Source organism: Rhinolophus ferrumequinum, chromosome 18, assembly GCF_004115265.2.
Source record: "Rhinolophus ferrumequinum isolate MPI-CBG mRhiFer1 chromosome 18, mRhiFer1_v1.p, whole genome shotgun sequence".
NCBI classification, from domain to species: Eukaryota; Metazoa; Chordata; class Mammalia; order Chiroptera; family Rhinolophidae; genus Rhinolophus; species Rhinolophus ferrumequinum.
The window spans coordinates 30,743,146-30,759,561 of record NC_046301.1 but is presented as its reverse complement, the minus strand read 5'-3'; the positions used below and the strand labels follow the sequence as shown (position 1 = coordinate 30,759,561).

General features: G+C 43.4%; 1 protein-coding gene across 3 annotated transcripts in view; it reads right to left on the bottom strand.

Moving 5' to 3' along the window:
* Positions 1-12,178: 12,178 nt before the first annotated feature.
* Positions 12,179-16,416, bottom strand: part of MSRA (methionine sulfoxide reductase A) — a 336,169-nt gene continuing 331,931 nt past the window's right edge. For all 3 annotated transcript variants that reach the window (XM_033135137.1, XM_033135139.1, XM_033135140.1), the window contains one exon: positions 12,179-12,935. In XM_033135137.1, coding sequence (XP_032991028.1) covers positions 12,771-12,935 — 165 coding nt within the window. In that variant the 3' untranslated portion in view covers positions 12,179-12,770. The remainder of the gene's footprint in view (positions 12,936-16,416) is intronic.

Below are 16,416 nucleotides of genomic sequence, written 5' to 3'. Positions count from 1 at the left end.
TTCTGGCACTTCAATAAGGAATAAGAGTGGGGGTGGTGCAGAGACAGAGAAGAAAGTGAAAGCATCCAGATTGGAAAGGAGAAAGCGAACTCTTTTTATTTCCAGATTAAATATCCCAGATGTAGAAAACCCCAAGGCATCCACAAAAACAAACAAAAAAGGAGCAAGTAAAAGTAATAAATGAGTTTAGTATGGTTGCAGGATACAAGATCAATGTACAAAATTAGATTTCTATACACTAGCAATAAACAACCCGAAAATAAAATTAAGAAAACAATTCCGTTCCCACTAGCATCAAAAAGAATACACTTAGTAATAAATTTAACAAAAGAAATATAAGACGTCTACAAACTACAAAATATTGTGCAGATAAATTGAAGAAGATCTAAATAAATGGAGAGACATTTCATAGATTGGAAGATTCAAAATTATCAAGATGGCAATTCTCCCCAAAATGATCTATAACTTCAATGCAACCACTGTCAAAATCCCAGCAGATACTTTTGGTAGAAATTGATATGCTGATCCTAAAATGTATATGGAAATATAAAGGACCTAGAGTAGTACAAACAATTTTGAAATAGAAGAACAAAGTTGGAGGACGTATAGTACCTAATCACAAAAGAACCCCCCCAAAAAAACTTACTATAAAGCTACAGTAATCAAGAAAGTGAAGTGTTGACACAAAAAACATGGATCAATAGAACAGAATTGAAAGTTCTGAAATTTATAGCTAAGTAATTTTTTACAAAGACGCTAAGACAATTCAGTAAACCAAAAGATAATTTTTATAACAAACAGTCCAGGGACAATTGATCAGCCATACGCAAAACAACAAAACAAAACAAAACAAAATGAATATGAACCCTTAACTCACATTATACACAAAAATTAACTCAAAATAATCCATAGACCTAAATGTTAAAACTAAACCTACAAAACTTCTAAAAGAAACATAGGGAAAAAAATCCTCATGACCCATGTTTAAGCAAAAGATTTAGATATAATGACAAAAGTATAATCCATTAAAAAATTGATAACTTGTATTTTATCAAAATTAAAACTTTTGCTTCAAAAGTCACCATCAAGAAAATGAAAAGTGAAGCCATACACTGACAATTTGGAAATTTTGCAAATCATATATCTAATAAAAGACTTATATCCAGAATATGTAAAGAACTCTTCAACTCAATAATACGAAGGCAAACAACCGAGGAGATCCAAGATGGCAGAGTAGATAAACACTGTTCCTGCTTCCTTTCATGAACACATTAAAATTACAACTAAATTACAGAACAATCAACCTGGAGAATCATCTGAAGTCTAGTTGAACAGAAGTTTTATAACTAAGGATATAAAGAAGCCACATTGAGACTGGTAGGAGGGGTGGAGACATGAACCTCTGTATGGTGGTTGAGAACCAGAAGGGCTATCTTGGCCACGGAGGTTCCCCCACTCCTCCCTGAGGAGTGAGGGACCTCAGCCACAGCCAGTCTCCCCAGCCCCGAGCACTGGTGCCAAGAAGAGGAGCCCACACAATATCCGGCTGTGAAAAACAATGCAGATTCTGACAATCCAGCTGGGCCGGAAGGCTGTGGGAAACCCAGACATCCTCTTAAACCTCCCGTGCACAGACTCAGTCATTCGCAGGCACTTACCTTGAGCACCAGCGGAGGAACGGTGACTCAGTGGCCTTGGAGACATACAGAGGGGCAGACTGAGGGATGTAGCTTTGTGGGGAGGACTGGGGGGTCAGTCAGCATTTTCCTGGTGAGGGGTCCACTTTTCTACAGCCGGCAGGCAGGTGCCATCTTTTCTGTGTTGAGCCCGCCCCTCCGGTCAAATCTGAATCTGATTGGCCTGTTGAGCTCTGCTGCTCCGCCCTGCTGACTCAGCTGGGATCCCGCCCCAACCAACTAGCACACTGCTGGAGGCACTTTCTCCGTGAGCAGCCGTCCCCACCTGCGTTGCTCTCTGTTTTGGAAAACTATTAGACAAGTTCCAAGTGGGCAGCGACTGGCCTCCGTGTGCTCTGAGACTTTTGCTGAGTAGCTCCAGGCTCAGCACTGGCACCAAACTAGAGTCTACAGTAACCTGTTGACCACAACTCTTCCCACTCTAGGGACCTCCTGAGACACTGTTTCACCCAACTTGTGTACTGTATGAGGCTTTATCAGTGGCTGAACCTTAAGGGAGCCGGCAGGTGGCAGCAGACCTCAGGTTGTCTTGGCATTTTGAAGAGCTATCTCAGGCCTGGTACTGGTAGCAACCATCCGCAGTGTGGCCTCTCCCACATGCCTCCAGCACAGGCAGCAAACAACTGTGGACCACCTTGTAGCTCCTACCAGGTAGTCCCCAGTTGGTCACAGAAGTGAGTGAACTGGGCTTGCACTGGAGCCCTTTGCAAGAGGATCCAGAACCAACATACTTGGAGGTGGGCTCAGATCACAGCAGAGCACGACATAATTAGTCCTACAAGTGGCATACCCAAAGGGCAGTCTCAGATAAGCACCACAGCCCACTGGAATGAATCCTGCTCAGTGGGGTAAGTCTTCCCTCATAGCAGCCATGGGAATCTATGGACATGGCCAAAACCCACAGCTAATCAGCCCGAGGGTCAATCCCACCCACTGATGTGTCAATAGCAATCACTGCTCAACTATAACAGGAGGGCACATATAACCCACACAAGGGCCATTCCTGGAGCACCCAGACAGCTGACCAGGGAGACTGTGCCAAGGACCCACAAGGCGCCTACTACATTAGGCAACCCGGCCAAGACTGGGAGACACAGCAAATCTACCTAATAGAAACAGAGAAGCAGTCCAAATGAGAAAACAAAGAAATATGTCCCAAATGAAAGAACAGGAAAAACTTCCAGAAAAAGAACTAAACGAAATGGAGGCAAGTAATCTACCATAGATAGAATTCAAAACAATGGTTATAAGGGTGCTCAAGGAACTTAGTGAGAACTTCAACAGAGAGATAGCAGGCATAAAAAAGGACATAGAAACCATGAAAAAGAACCAGTCAGAAGTGAAGAATACAATAACTGAAACGAAAAATGCACTAGAGGGAATCACCAGCAGACTAGATGAAGCAGAGGATCGAATCAGCAATTTAGAAGGTAGGGTGGCAGAAAACACCCAAACAGAACAGCAAAAAGAAAAAAGAATCCAAAAAAATGAGGATAGCTTAAGAGCCCTCTGGAATAACAGGAAGCATACCAACATTTGCATCACAGGGATACCAGAAGAGAGAAATCAAAGGATTGAGAACGTATTTGAAGAAATAATGACTGAAAAACTTTCCTAACCTGGTGAAGGAAATAAACATATAAGTCCAGAAAGCACAGAGAGTCCCAAACAAGATGAACCCAAAGAGGCCCACACCAAGACACATTATAATTAGAATGGATGAGTTTACAGACAAAGAGAGAATCCTAAAAGCAGCAAGAGAAAGGCAACTGGTAACTTATAAGGGAGCTACCATAAGACTGTCAGGTGATTTCTCAACAGAAACTTTGTAGGACAGAAGGGATTGACACAAAATATTCAACATGATGAAAAAGAAGGACCTACAACCGAGGTTACTCTATCCAGCAAAGTTATCTTTTAGAATTGAAGAACAGATAAAAAGCTTCCCAGACAAGAAAAAGCTGAAGGAGTTCATCATCACCAAACCAGTATTACAAGGAATGTTAAAGGGACTATTTTAAGATGGGGAAAAAAAAGGGGGGGAATCAAAATTATGAATAATAAAATGGCAATAGCTACATATCTACTAACAAATACTTTCAATGTAAATGGATTAAATGATCCAATCAAAAGACATAGGATGGCTGAATGGATAAGAAAACAAGACTCTTACATATGGTGCCTACAAGAGACTCACTTCAGATTGAAAGACACACACAGACGGAAAGAAAAGGGATGGAAAAAAATATTTTATGAAAATGAAAACAAAAAACCAAACAAACAAAAATCTGGAGTAGCAATACTTATATCAGACAAAATAGACTTTAAAACAAAGGCTATAACAAGAGACAAAGAAGGACGTAGTAATACCACTTCGGGGTATTTACCTGAAGAAACCCAAAATACTACTTCAAGGGGACGTGTTGCATCCATATGTTCATTGCAGCATTGTTTATAATGGCCAAGATGGGAAAGCAGCCTGGGTGTCTGTCAATGGAAGAATGGATAAAGAGGAGATGGTACAAATATACCACCGACAGAAGGCAATACGTTCTTGCCATCTGCAGTGGCATGGATGGACCTGTAGGGTATTATGCTGAGTGGAGTGTCAGACAAAGAAAGATAGATGCAATGTGATTTCACTTATATGTGGAATCTAAAGAACAAAATAAACAAACAAAAATAGACTCAGAGCATTTTGATGTTTGACAGATGGGAGGTGGGGGTGGGTGAAAAAGGGGGAAGGGATTAAAAGCATAAGTTGGTTGTTGCATAGTAATCATGGGGATGTAGGGTATAGCATAAGAACTATAGTCAATAATATTGTTATAACTATGTGTGGTGTCAGATGGGTACTAGATTTGTTGGGATGATAGATGGAAGGGGTTGGGGACAGGGTGAAAAGGTAAAGGGATTAAGACACACAAACTGGTAGTTACAAAATAGTCATGGGGACGTAAAGCACCAGGAATGTAGTCAATAATATGGCAATAACTATGTATAGTGCCAGGTGAGTACTAACTAGTCAGGGGATCACTTCTTAAATTATACAAATGTCTAACCACTATGCTGTACACCTGAAATTAATATAAAATAATGTTGAATATCAATTGTAATTGAAAAATTAAAAAAGAGGGGAAAGGTGAAGAGGAATAAGAGGTCCAAATTTCCAGATATAAAACAAATAAATCATGGGGATGTAATGTACAGCATAGGGAATATAGTCAATCATATTGTAATAGTGTGGTATGGTGTCAGGTGGCTGCTGGACTTATCACGGTGATCACTTCTTTAGGTAAATAAATGTTGAATAATTATGATGTACTCCTGAAACTAATATAATATTGTATGTTGGCTACATTTTAATAAAAATCTTTAAAAAGGCAAACAACCCAATTTCAAAGAAAAAAAGTGACAAATTATTTAAACAGACATTTAATTAGAGATGATAAATGAATGGCTAAGAAGTATATGAAAATATACTCAATATATTAGGGAAATGCAAATTAAACCCACAATGAGATACCGCTCCACACCTACCATAATAGCTATAATAAAAAAAAAAAAACCCACAATAACAAATATTGGCAAGGATGTGGAGAAACTGGAATCCTCCTACTTTGCTGGTGGTGATATAGGATAACAGTTTGGTGTTTCCTAAAATGGTAAACAAAGACTTATCACACAACTCAGCAATTCTACTCCTAGGAATCTATCCAAGATAAACGTAAAATGTAAATCTATGTTCATGCAAAGACATGGACGTGAATGTTCTTAGCACCATTATTCGTTATAGTCCCAAACTAGAAGTAACCCAGGTTTTCATCAGCTGGTAAATGGATAAACAAATGTGGAATATCCATATAATGGAATACTATGCAGCAACATAATGGAACGGACCTCTGATTCATTATACAACATAGATGAATGTCAAAATCATGATGCCAAGTGAAAGGAGCCAGACACATACCACTACCTATTGTATAAGTTAATTTACATGAAATGTTGAGGAAAGGCAAATTAACCGAGACAGAATGCAGATCAAAAGCTGAGGCGGGAGTGGTGATTAACTAATTGCAAAGGAGCATGAGGAAACTTTCTGGGATGATGGAAATGTTCCCAAACCGGATTGTGGTGATGGCTGCACAACTATAAACTTACTAAAATTTAAAAAAAAAATCATTGCACACTTATAATAGGTAGATATTATGATATGTAAATCATACCTTAATAAAGTCATTTAAAAATTTAAAAGCTAAAAGTCTTAATGAAGAAACAATTCAGACATTGCCATACACGTTTAATGATTAGTAACTTTGTTGGAAATTACATTAAATTTGTCCTGTCCTACAAAGTTTGAGAGCTGTGCTTGCTGTTATTCTTACAGACTTCCCAGGGAGCTCAAATATTTGGGGTTTTTAAGCAGCAAGTGAGGTCATAGATCCACCAGTATCATGAGACAAAAAGGAGTCACAGAACCGCCTAATGCTCAGCCATGGGGGATATAAAACGTTTCTTCCTGGTGAATTCCAGATGTCTCTAGAATTAGATCATCTCAGAGCACAGATTTTTCCCAAATGACCATCCAGCCAGAACAAGGGACGGATCAGAGCAGATGGTATGAGCCTGGGAGGTCTCATATCAGCTTTTGAATCCAGTTGGCTTCCTCCATCAGTGCTGTCTCAGAAACTCTTATTCCCCAAAGTTGTCAATGCTTTCAGAAGAAATGCTTTCAGAAATGAGAGTGAGAGAAGCGTGAATGGAGAGGCAGAACTCAAGTCTGCAGAAGCCAGTGTGGTTTGAGCATGGAAAATTACCTGCTCTGGCTGGCCTAGCTCTCAGGAAACTTGGTGCAGTTGGGAAAAGAGTATAATTTAGTCAGAAGTCCTGGGTTAATGGTCTGGCTCTGGTCATGTCACTTGCAAGCCATGTGACTTTGGGCCAGTAATTTAACTTCTCTAAGTCTCAGCTTTATGACTTTAAATATAAAGATAAGTAATACTGATGCCTTCCTTATATTTATTAGCAACAAATTCAGAGAGACCACACGTCAGTTCTGCTCTGGACAAAGGAGAGTGAAGTGAGACAGTCTGAGTTTTGCCCTAAATCATGATGCAATCTAGGGTTTGTCTCTTTTCTTTGTTTTCACTGGGACACCACACTTGCCCAGAGATTTCCCTGATACTGGCAGAAGCTCAAAATCCTTGAATTCTATTTACCAAACCCCACCTTTCATGTTATTGTTATGCATTTTGGTTCTCTCTCTATATTTTAAATTCCAAAAGACATCATAGTTGTTGCTCTGTACTATATATTCATTTATATTTACCCACCTTTATTCTTTCAGGGTTTGTTTGTTTGTTTGCTTTTCATCTGTGTTTTATATTTCCATCCAGGATCATTTTTCTTCTGCCAGAAGTACTCCCTCTCATCATTCTTTTCATGCAGGCCTGTTGGCAACACATTCCCCCAGTTTTCATTTGCTTCAAAACATTTTTATTTTACCATCATTTTTGAAGGATATTTTACTCGGCTAGGATTCTAGATTGTTTCTTATTCTTCTTTCATTACTTTAAAGATGTTATTACATTACCTTCTGGCTTCCATCATTTCTGTTGGGAAGTCAGCTGACATTTTTATTGTTGTTCTCTTGAAGGTAATATGTTTGTTTGTCTGTTTTTTCCTTCCGGCTACTTTGAAGATTTTCTCTCTTTGGTTTTTACTAGTGTTACTATGATATGCCTAGTTGTGGTATTTTTGTGTTTCTCTTGCTTAGGCTTCTCTGAGCTTCTTGAATACAGGGATTGATATGAATGTTTTGAAAAATGCTCATTCAGTACTTTTTGAATATTGATTTTGTCTCCTTTTCTTCCCCTCTCTTTCTGAAACTAAAATTATACATATGATAGACACTATGAATATGTCCCACACGTGTCTTATTCTCTGCATGTTTCCTTTTGTCGTCTCTTGGCACTTGATTTGTCTTTTAGCTAACTAATTCTGTGTTCTGCTGTATCTACAAGGTCGAACAAGTAAGTTCGTGAACTCATCCTAGAAAAAGTGCTACATACCTCGATGCCAGCGCCTAGCCCATCCTTCAAAGCAATTTTGGAACTTTTTCTGGAATGGCCATCAGAGCTGTGGTCGAATTACCCTTGATGCCCTGAATGTCATCGAAATGTCTTCCTTTCAACATTTCCTTTATCTTCGGGTAAAGAAAGAAGTCAATGGGGGCCAGGTCAGGTGAGTGGGGAAGGTGTTCCAATCCAGTTATTTGTTTCCTGGCTAAAAACTCCCTCATAGACAGTGCTGTGTGAGCTGGTGCATTGTCGTGATGTAAGAGCCATGAATTGTTGGTGAAAAGTTTAGGTCGTCTAACTTTTTCACACAGTCTTTTCAGCACTTCTAGATAGTAAACTTGGTTAACTGTTTGTTTAGTTGGTACAAATTCATAATGAATAATCCCTCTGATGTCAAAAAAGGTTAGTAACATCGTTGCAATAAAGCTTGAGAAGTTAATTGTCAGACCTCATAATCTGCTGTTGAAACTGCCTATTTCATTATTAGTTTCAGGTATTGTATTCTTTGAGTTCTATAAGATCCACTGGTTCTTTACAAATTACAGGTCTCTTTTGAAATTCTGAAACTTTTCACTCATTCTGTCTACCCTGCCTCATTTTATTTAACATATTAATTATGGTTTATCTAAAGTACCACATCTGTCACCTCCAATGTCTGAATCTTATGTGACTCTGTCTCTCTCCATGCCTTAAGGTATACTTTGATATTAGTGTAGCTTCACAAGCCATCTTTTGGTTAGTGTTCACATAGTTTCTTTCCTGTTGTACTTTCAACTTTTCTGTATGTTCTTATATTTAACACATGTAAATTGTATATAGTTGGCTTTCTTTTTAAATCCACACTGGAAGTGTTAATGTCTAGATTGTGGAGGTCTCTTTTCTTTCTTTTTTGTATGGTTAATAATTTCTATTTTTTAATTTTCATTAAATTTAATCAATTCAAATACTTGACATTGCGTATTTAGAAAACGAAAGGGAAAAGAGGTTCCACACACTGTTTATTGTCGTCCACATGAAAGGATTCCCCCGTTCTCTGTTGGGCAGATAAATGAAAGGGCTGATTATCTCAATCCAGTCAGGGATTTACCTGGGTTAGGACTGCTTTTGCAGTCAAACCTCAGATAGACTCAGTCTTTTTCTCGCTAACCCTTATTTTCTGGGCATGGCCCTTCCAGGGTCCTGACTGAGAGGCAGGCAGGTCTCAAACTCCTCAGCCTTGAAAGACTGCAGGAGATCTGGGGTTCCATCCTAGATCTCCAGCTTCTCACCTCACGCAGCTTAACCTGGCAGCCCCTGAAGAGGACATGAGCAGCAATCTTGAGGCAGGTTCCTTCTGCTGGTCGATCTTTGTTCCCTGAGCATGGAGACTGCAAGATGGTTCCCGCTGACTTTTGGGAACATGTTAGTCTAGCTTGTCAGTCATCCATTCAGCTCAACATTGTGTCCTTGAGGCCTCTGAAGTTTCCAGTTTCTCCTCCAGACCCACACAACAACTAAAAGCTTTACTGGTTTCCTCTGATCCTGTAGATGTTCTCTTTCTGAACTAAGTCTGGTTCACAGCCTGTAGTTCAGAATTTGAAAACCTCCCCAGAGAAGAGGAGGGATAAAAACCTATTGGCAAGGTCAGCTCATTTTATAACAATGCTGATCCTCTGAAATTTTAGTTAGTTCAATCCTCATTGCTCTCATAGCTTTCCTATGTTGTGATTAAAAAAAAAAAAAATGACTCAGATTTTTCTGTCGATACAGTGGGAGCCCTGGTCTACCGTAATTTATAGCATACTACCCAGAAGTGAAAATTGAGAGATTATTTTTTAAATCCCATTGGGAAGGAAAATCCCCTGCCACAAGTCTACAGTATCCCAACAGGGCTTTTGCTTCAACACTGCTGATGGTCATCTTGAGCATAATATAATGTCTTTCCTCTCAATTATTAGTCATCAGCATGCCTGCTATTCTCTTAAAGGAAATCTTGAGGAAAAGGAAAAATTTGAACCTTGATTCTTAACAGAGGTAGGTTATCCAGGAAGGAGAGCGGTACTCAGGGGGAATGCAAGTTTTAAATAAAGTAGCAAAAAGTCAACTGGAGTAGGAATTGTCAGATTACAGTCGGACATTGGATGTTGCCCCTTGCTGGGTTACGCTGGGAAAGCCACTGAATTCTCTCAGTTTCTGTTTCCTGGAATTTGAAATAAGGTTTGTTTGACTCTAAAACCTATTCCTCACGACACCAACGCTGTCACAATTGCACATAGGGGAGCTCTGACTTAGGTCTTGCCTGTCTGTTTGAAATCGGTCCCACTGCAATGCAAGTGCCCCAAGAGAAATCTGGTTTGCTGGCTGCCACGAAAAACAGATAACTGTCCTCTGAAATTCTTTCATCAGTGCTAGAGTGGAATGAAAAACGAGAGGACTCAGGATTAGGGAGAGACAAAAGGGCCGAGGAGAGTAAAGATCTACCTTACTCTCTCCTTCCAGCTAAGAGGGCGGAAAATTTGCAAGTCAAGAGTCCTGTAGCTGGACAAAGGATTCCCCAAGCCCCTGAGGTTCTGGGGAATGGGGACCACCCTAAGATGCTACAGAAAGCAGGCCAGACAACTGGAGAGGGCTGTGAGGATACGGCACAACACAGCCCGAGGACCTGTGTCAATCCATCACCACTCGTTTGACCTAGTTTAGAGACTAACAGTCTGGTGGCATCTGCGTCAAGAGAAAGGAACCTAACACACAAACACAAATTGGGGGAAGAGAGCAAAGCTATTTGGGACAGGAGACAGATTAAGAAATAGAAAGTTTCCCCTGTGGATTGTAGCCTGTTTCTCTTTCCACTTTTATATTTGAGCTATGTCCTGATTCTTTCTTGTTACCAGCCAGCTAGGGTATTTGAGCATAAGATGACAGAGACTCGACTCCAGTTTCATTAATTCTCTCTGGGACAGAGTGGGAAAGGTGGGTCCTGGGCTTGTGCCTTCATTCAGGAGTTAATTAGATTGTGACTGATTCTGTGTAGAGTGAAGAACTGAACTCTTCTAAGCGTGTTACATCTAGTCTCAACATCGAGCTTGTACCTCAGTTCATTTTTTCCTGAGCACTCACATGGAAATCTGAACTCTATTCACCCTCTGAGCTGGCAGAAAGGAGACTGATGGTTCCTGAAACTAGGCGGGTCTGTGATGATAAAACCAGGACCCTGATCAAGGCCAAAACAGGTAGAACCAATTCACCCGCGTCCCTAACTTGTTAGAAATGAGATGGAGGAGTCAGTCATTCTAAGTTAGGTCTTGGGAAAATTGTCTTTGTAAGTTAGCAAATTCTGAGGACTAAGGACTTCCCAATTGTTTATGTCATCGTATCCTCCTAACAACCACATGGCGGAGGTGGTAAGGGGTCATGCACGTTTGCTTCTGTGTGCCAGATGCTGGTTTTGATGCTCAGCAACATGCCGGCCCTCCTAACCTCACCCTAGATTACAGTGACTGACATCTCAAAGACCTTACTTCCTAGACTTTGTACGTGGGTGAGGCCCTGTCCACGGTCTCCTTCACGCTAATGTCTCAGATGTCTTTGATGCCTCGGTTTCTTCCTGTGTGAAAGTTGGATTCAGTGGACCTAAGGGCCTCTCCCAGTTCTATCATTCAGTGACTCTTGTACCACCCACCTCTGGTGGGTGTAATCTTGGTTTCTATTACTTAAGAGCTTTCTTATTTCTTTAATAACAAACACTTGCAGAGAGTGTTGTCCTGTACACGTTTGCATGTGTCTCCTTGAATTATTGATATGCTTAGGGCACAGCAGAAATCCAAGAGGGCAAAGAAAGGGGCTAAGTATAATATATGGGCAACAATGTCTATTTCTTAATCCGTCTCCTGTCCCCGAGAGCTCTGCTCTCCTCCCCCAACTTGTGCTTTTGTGTCTGTCTTGCATCATTCAGATCATTCAGTTCTCAGTTTAGGTTTCACCACCTCATGGAGGCCTCCCCTGACCAACGCATCTAAAACAGCCCTCGAGGAGACTCCAGAGCCCAGGTACAACTTACCATCTCCTCCTACTTATTACCCCGTTATCATTTCTCAGGACCTGCGGTTATCTTATGGATTCATGTGTTTACATGTTTGTTGCTTATGTCCCCCACCCTTTGTCTTGAATATAAAGACTGTTAAGGGCAGGAATTGCACGTGTCTGTTCTCGCTAATTAGAATAGTCCCTGATATGACGGCTGTAACATGCATGTGGAAAACAGCTATTATTACTGAAGTTGCAAGGAGCCAGAGGTGTACAGAGTTTTCCCAAAACCTTCAATAATATTTTCCATCTGGAGGAAAATGACTCTGAGGCTTTTATCTCACAATACTTAGAAATAGCCTATCTAAACAAGTAAAAGACAGATGAGACATCAGGCAGTTTGTATTATTAGACTGTAGACTTTTATTAGAACAAGCATTTCTCATAGCTGTAAGCAATGCCTTAGAATTTATCCAGCTAGCTCACATTTTCTCTGCCTCAGCAGGGCCTTCCACAAGTACAGGATCAGTAGAGCTAAGTATTTCAGTGAGTGACTCATTGAGGCTATAACTGTTTGCAAATTTTAAGGCACTGGAGGGTGAAGGGCATGTGAGGTGGGACAGGGCTCAGATAAAGGATTTCCAGCATGCTCCATCCTGCCCTACAGCTGGCTTTCCTCCCCAGCTTCCATGGCAGGCACCAGGCAGAAGAAGGGTGAACGCAGCATATTCACTGTCCTCATTCAGACAGATCCTAAACGACCCAAAACATCTCACAGCTCTATTCCCACCACAACTGATTAGGAGACAAATTACATGTTATCAGCTCGCCATGGTACCTCATGTAAATTATACCTCAATAAACCAGATTTTTACCAAAGCCTTTGTGCTTTGTGCACTTCAAAAAGCCATTGACGAGACCCACAGAAGAATTACCCCATTTGTTGAAAGCGTTTTGCTGTGACACGAAGGGCCCACCATGTGGAAAGAAATTACTTTCTAATCCCCAATGGACAGGACACGCCGGTGCCCCCGAGGCCGCAGTACCCGTCGGGGTTCTTGCTCAGGTACTGCTGGTGGTAATCCTCCGCGTAGTAGAAAGGTTGTCCCTCCCGGATGTCCGTGGTGATCGGGCCGTGGCCGTGCTCCGACAGGACCTGTGGAGAGAGAGGCACCATCAGGACCTGATCCTGGGCAGGGATGGTCCCAGGAGGTGGGGACAGGGACAGGGCTGTGAGGGAGGCCGACACAGGTGGCTCGGGGTGTGCAGTGGGTCCTGCGGCTCGGGCACTGCCACTTCCCAGCTGGCTTATCTGGGCAAGCTCTTACCTCCCTCCCTGTGCCTCAGGCGACTGGCGTTTGAATCAGCTTCTCTGACCCTGTAATGTACACTCTACCCGTTACATCACAGCTGTCCCCCATGCGCGTTGGGAGCGCTGGTTTGGCCTTCCTTGTGGGTCCATGTGAAACCGGCCCAGTGCTTTCCCAGGGAAACAGCAGGGATGCATGGCTCTCTGGCTGCCCTGGGAAGAATGGGGGTCCCTGAGAGCACTCAAGCAGGGCTGCCGTGGGAGGGGATAAAGGGGCACCAAGAGGACAGGGCAGGGAGGGTGGCAGAACTGCCCCTTACTGTCCCCTCTGCCACTAGCTCAGAGACAGGCCCCCTGCCATCTCAAAGGCAGGACAGAGGATCTTCCACTCACTTGCTGTGGTTTTAGGGAGCAGGGAGCCTGCCAGAATACTCTGGAGAGCAGGGAGTCATTTGCGGTCTGGGTTTTGCTACTCCAGGCCGGGGAGCCTGGGGAGTGAGGTCAGGGGAGGTTGTGGCCTGATGACCTTTGCCAGCTCTTCACCATCCTCAGTGACCTAGTTGAAGGCCTGGTGGCACCTGCTGCCAGGGAAAGAAACAGACACGTAAACACAAGTTGGGGGAGGAGAGCGGAGCTATTTGGGGCAGGAGACGGATTAAGAAATAGACGTGGCTCCCCATGGATCTCAGCCCGTTTCCTTTCCCTTTTGGATTTCGGCTGTGCCCTCATTCTTCCCTGTTCCAGGCTGCTGGCGGTATTTGAGCACAAGCCTACAGAGAGTCGTGCCCAGTTTCACTGATTCCGTTTTGGACAGGGCGGCCAGGTGGGGTCTGCGACTTGTGTTTCCGTAAGGGAACTGAGCAGTCTCTGACTATCCATTGGTCCAATTGAGAGGAAGTCCTCACATCTGCGGTGTTGGGAATCCAATATTAATATTCAGCATGATTCACTGCCACCGTTTTATTCCCCTGAGAACTTTCACCCTTTTCCTGAATCTCCATCCAGCCTTTGGAGCCAGCACGAGGCCGACTGAGGATCTGAGAAGCAGGCGGGGATGGTGAGGGACAGGATGCTCGCCAAGGCAGGTGGGTTGGGCCCTGCAGCTCAGAAACAGCCAGTTTCCTTACAGGGGTTAGAAATGACAACGAGGAGCCATTCTGACTTCAGTTTTGACACTTTTTTGTAAACTAGCAATTATGAGGGTTTACCATATGCCACGCTCTGCACAAAGATTTCACAATGTTAATTTTAGCCTCACAACAGCCATACGAAGGAAGTACTATTATTATCATCCATCTTTAAAAGTGTGTGTCAGATCTTGTGTCCTGATCCCTGACATGCTCAGCTGGCCCTGGTCCTGCACAGGCTGAAAGCTTGGAAACCACATTTCCCAGATTCGGTTGCCAGCAGCACTCCAGTCTCGATGCCACCGATGAGAGGAGCACACATGAAATCTGGCAAGCTAAATCAGAGGAGAAGCCATTATGTGTAACGTGCAGCTGGGAGAGTGGGCGCGGGGATCTGCAGAGAGCAGACTTGACCCTGCCCGTTCCTCCTGAGAACCATTCTCTCTTGCGCTACAGGCAATGAAAGTCGTCGGCAACGATGTCCAGCAATTCCTGTGACTTCTTGGTATCCTGAAGTCCAGCGGTGCTTCTCTCTGACCTTCACTGCAACGGCCTTTCTAATGATTCTGGAAGCACCAAATTCCCTTTGTAAAACCCACCCTGCTTGAAATACCTCGAATGCTTTATGTTTCTGTGACGGAACCCCAGCTGACACAGCACTGTTTTCAGGAAGCAGAACCTCAGTGAGAATGAGAAGCTGGGATTTGTTAACTGTCCTGGTTAGAGTTGGGAACGGCCTCCCTGGGATGGCAATGGCCTCAGTGTATATATACAGTGCCCACAGTGTAAGCTGGCAACACATTTACCTAAATTGTCACTAGTATTTGCCTGGGAAGAAATGCCACTACAGGGAGGCTTTGGGGCACTAGGTGGCTGTGGCAGTGGACTATTCTGGTGAAGATGATAAGCACAAGGTCTGGGGGGTGTGCTGGCCTAGAGCTTGTGGAAAGAAAAAGATGCAAGGTCAGGACTTGACATTCTTGGCTCAAGTTCAGAGAGTCAGAGAATGTCTTGGGCTGATTTATAATATAATCTCTTGTTTCTTGTTGCTGGGTCCAAATACCAAATAAAAGGGTGGCCCCAGAAGGTTCCAGATATACAAGTGGAGTTCACACTCTCACTAGGGGTGAAACCCAGGGATACCCTCCGAGAGCTCATCCACTCACACTATTCCAGACGCACCCACTGAGACATGCTCCTCTCCAGCTCTACCCGAGATGCTCTGTGCATGTAACAAGAGTCTTCCACATTCCAAGGTCATCTCATATTTTGACCTCAGAAGTTGCCCCATTATGGCCACACTGAATGGCAGCTTGCCTACGGTCGAGATCCTCTGCCCATCTGTCTCCTTCACCCTCAGGGCCAGGCCCGGGTCTGCTGATGTCTCTGCTGCCTGCCTCATCTGGGCTCTGTGCTCTCTGAGGGCGAACTGCCCTCAGACTGCCCACCCTGACCTCTCTTTCACAGGTGGATGTCCTCCTTGAATAGACAAGGATGGCATTCCCAGAAGCTTCTCTACCAGGGGCAGGGAGGCCAGTGCCAGCGAGTGCTGTTGCCCAGGCTCCCCTCCTCTTCACACCAGCTCTCACTGGCCCCCACCCATGGACAGCCCCAAAGGGTCCCTTTTGGGGAACAGTGAGAAGGGAGGTGTGAAGATGGGGACACAGGCAGTACCAGACCTTTGCCACAAGATGGCAGACACTTCACTTTTATTTGAGATGAAAAAAACAAGAATAAACAGTGATGAAAACCTACAGAAGACAGAGCTATGCTTCCTTCCTCCAGCTTCCCTTAAACTGGGACATCTGGCCAGGTTCTTGGGGTGGCAGACTGGGCCCGTGGTACACATTATCCCCTCTGCTCTGGGCCAGCCAGCCTTCAGGCTGAGACCGTCACAGCACAGGGCTGTGGCTGTCCACAACCCTTGTTCTATAACTGGGGAACAGGGGAACAAAAACACGCAAAGAAACTGGATGTAAAAGAAAGAGAAAGAAAATGGAAAATCCTATCTAGTCTCTATTTTTCCTTCTTCCCCACAGCCCCAGCTTTCTCACATTACAAAAGCAAGTGACTCCCCTCAGCCACCTCCCAGGGCCTGTTTCCTCCAATAGGTCTTGCCAGACACACGCAGCTGGATGCAGTGCAAGGGATTCCACGTGACTTCCTCGGTCCTCTCTACGCATTTGTGTGCTTACTGCGAC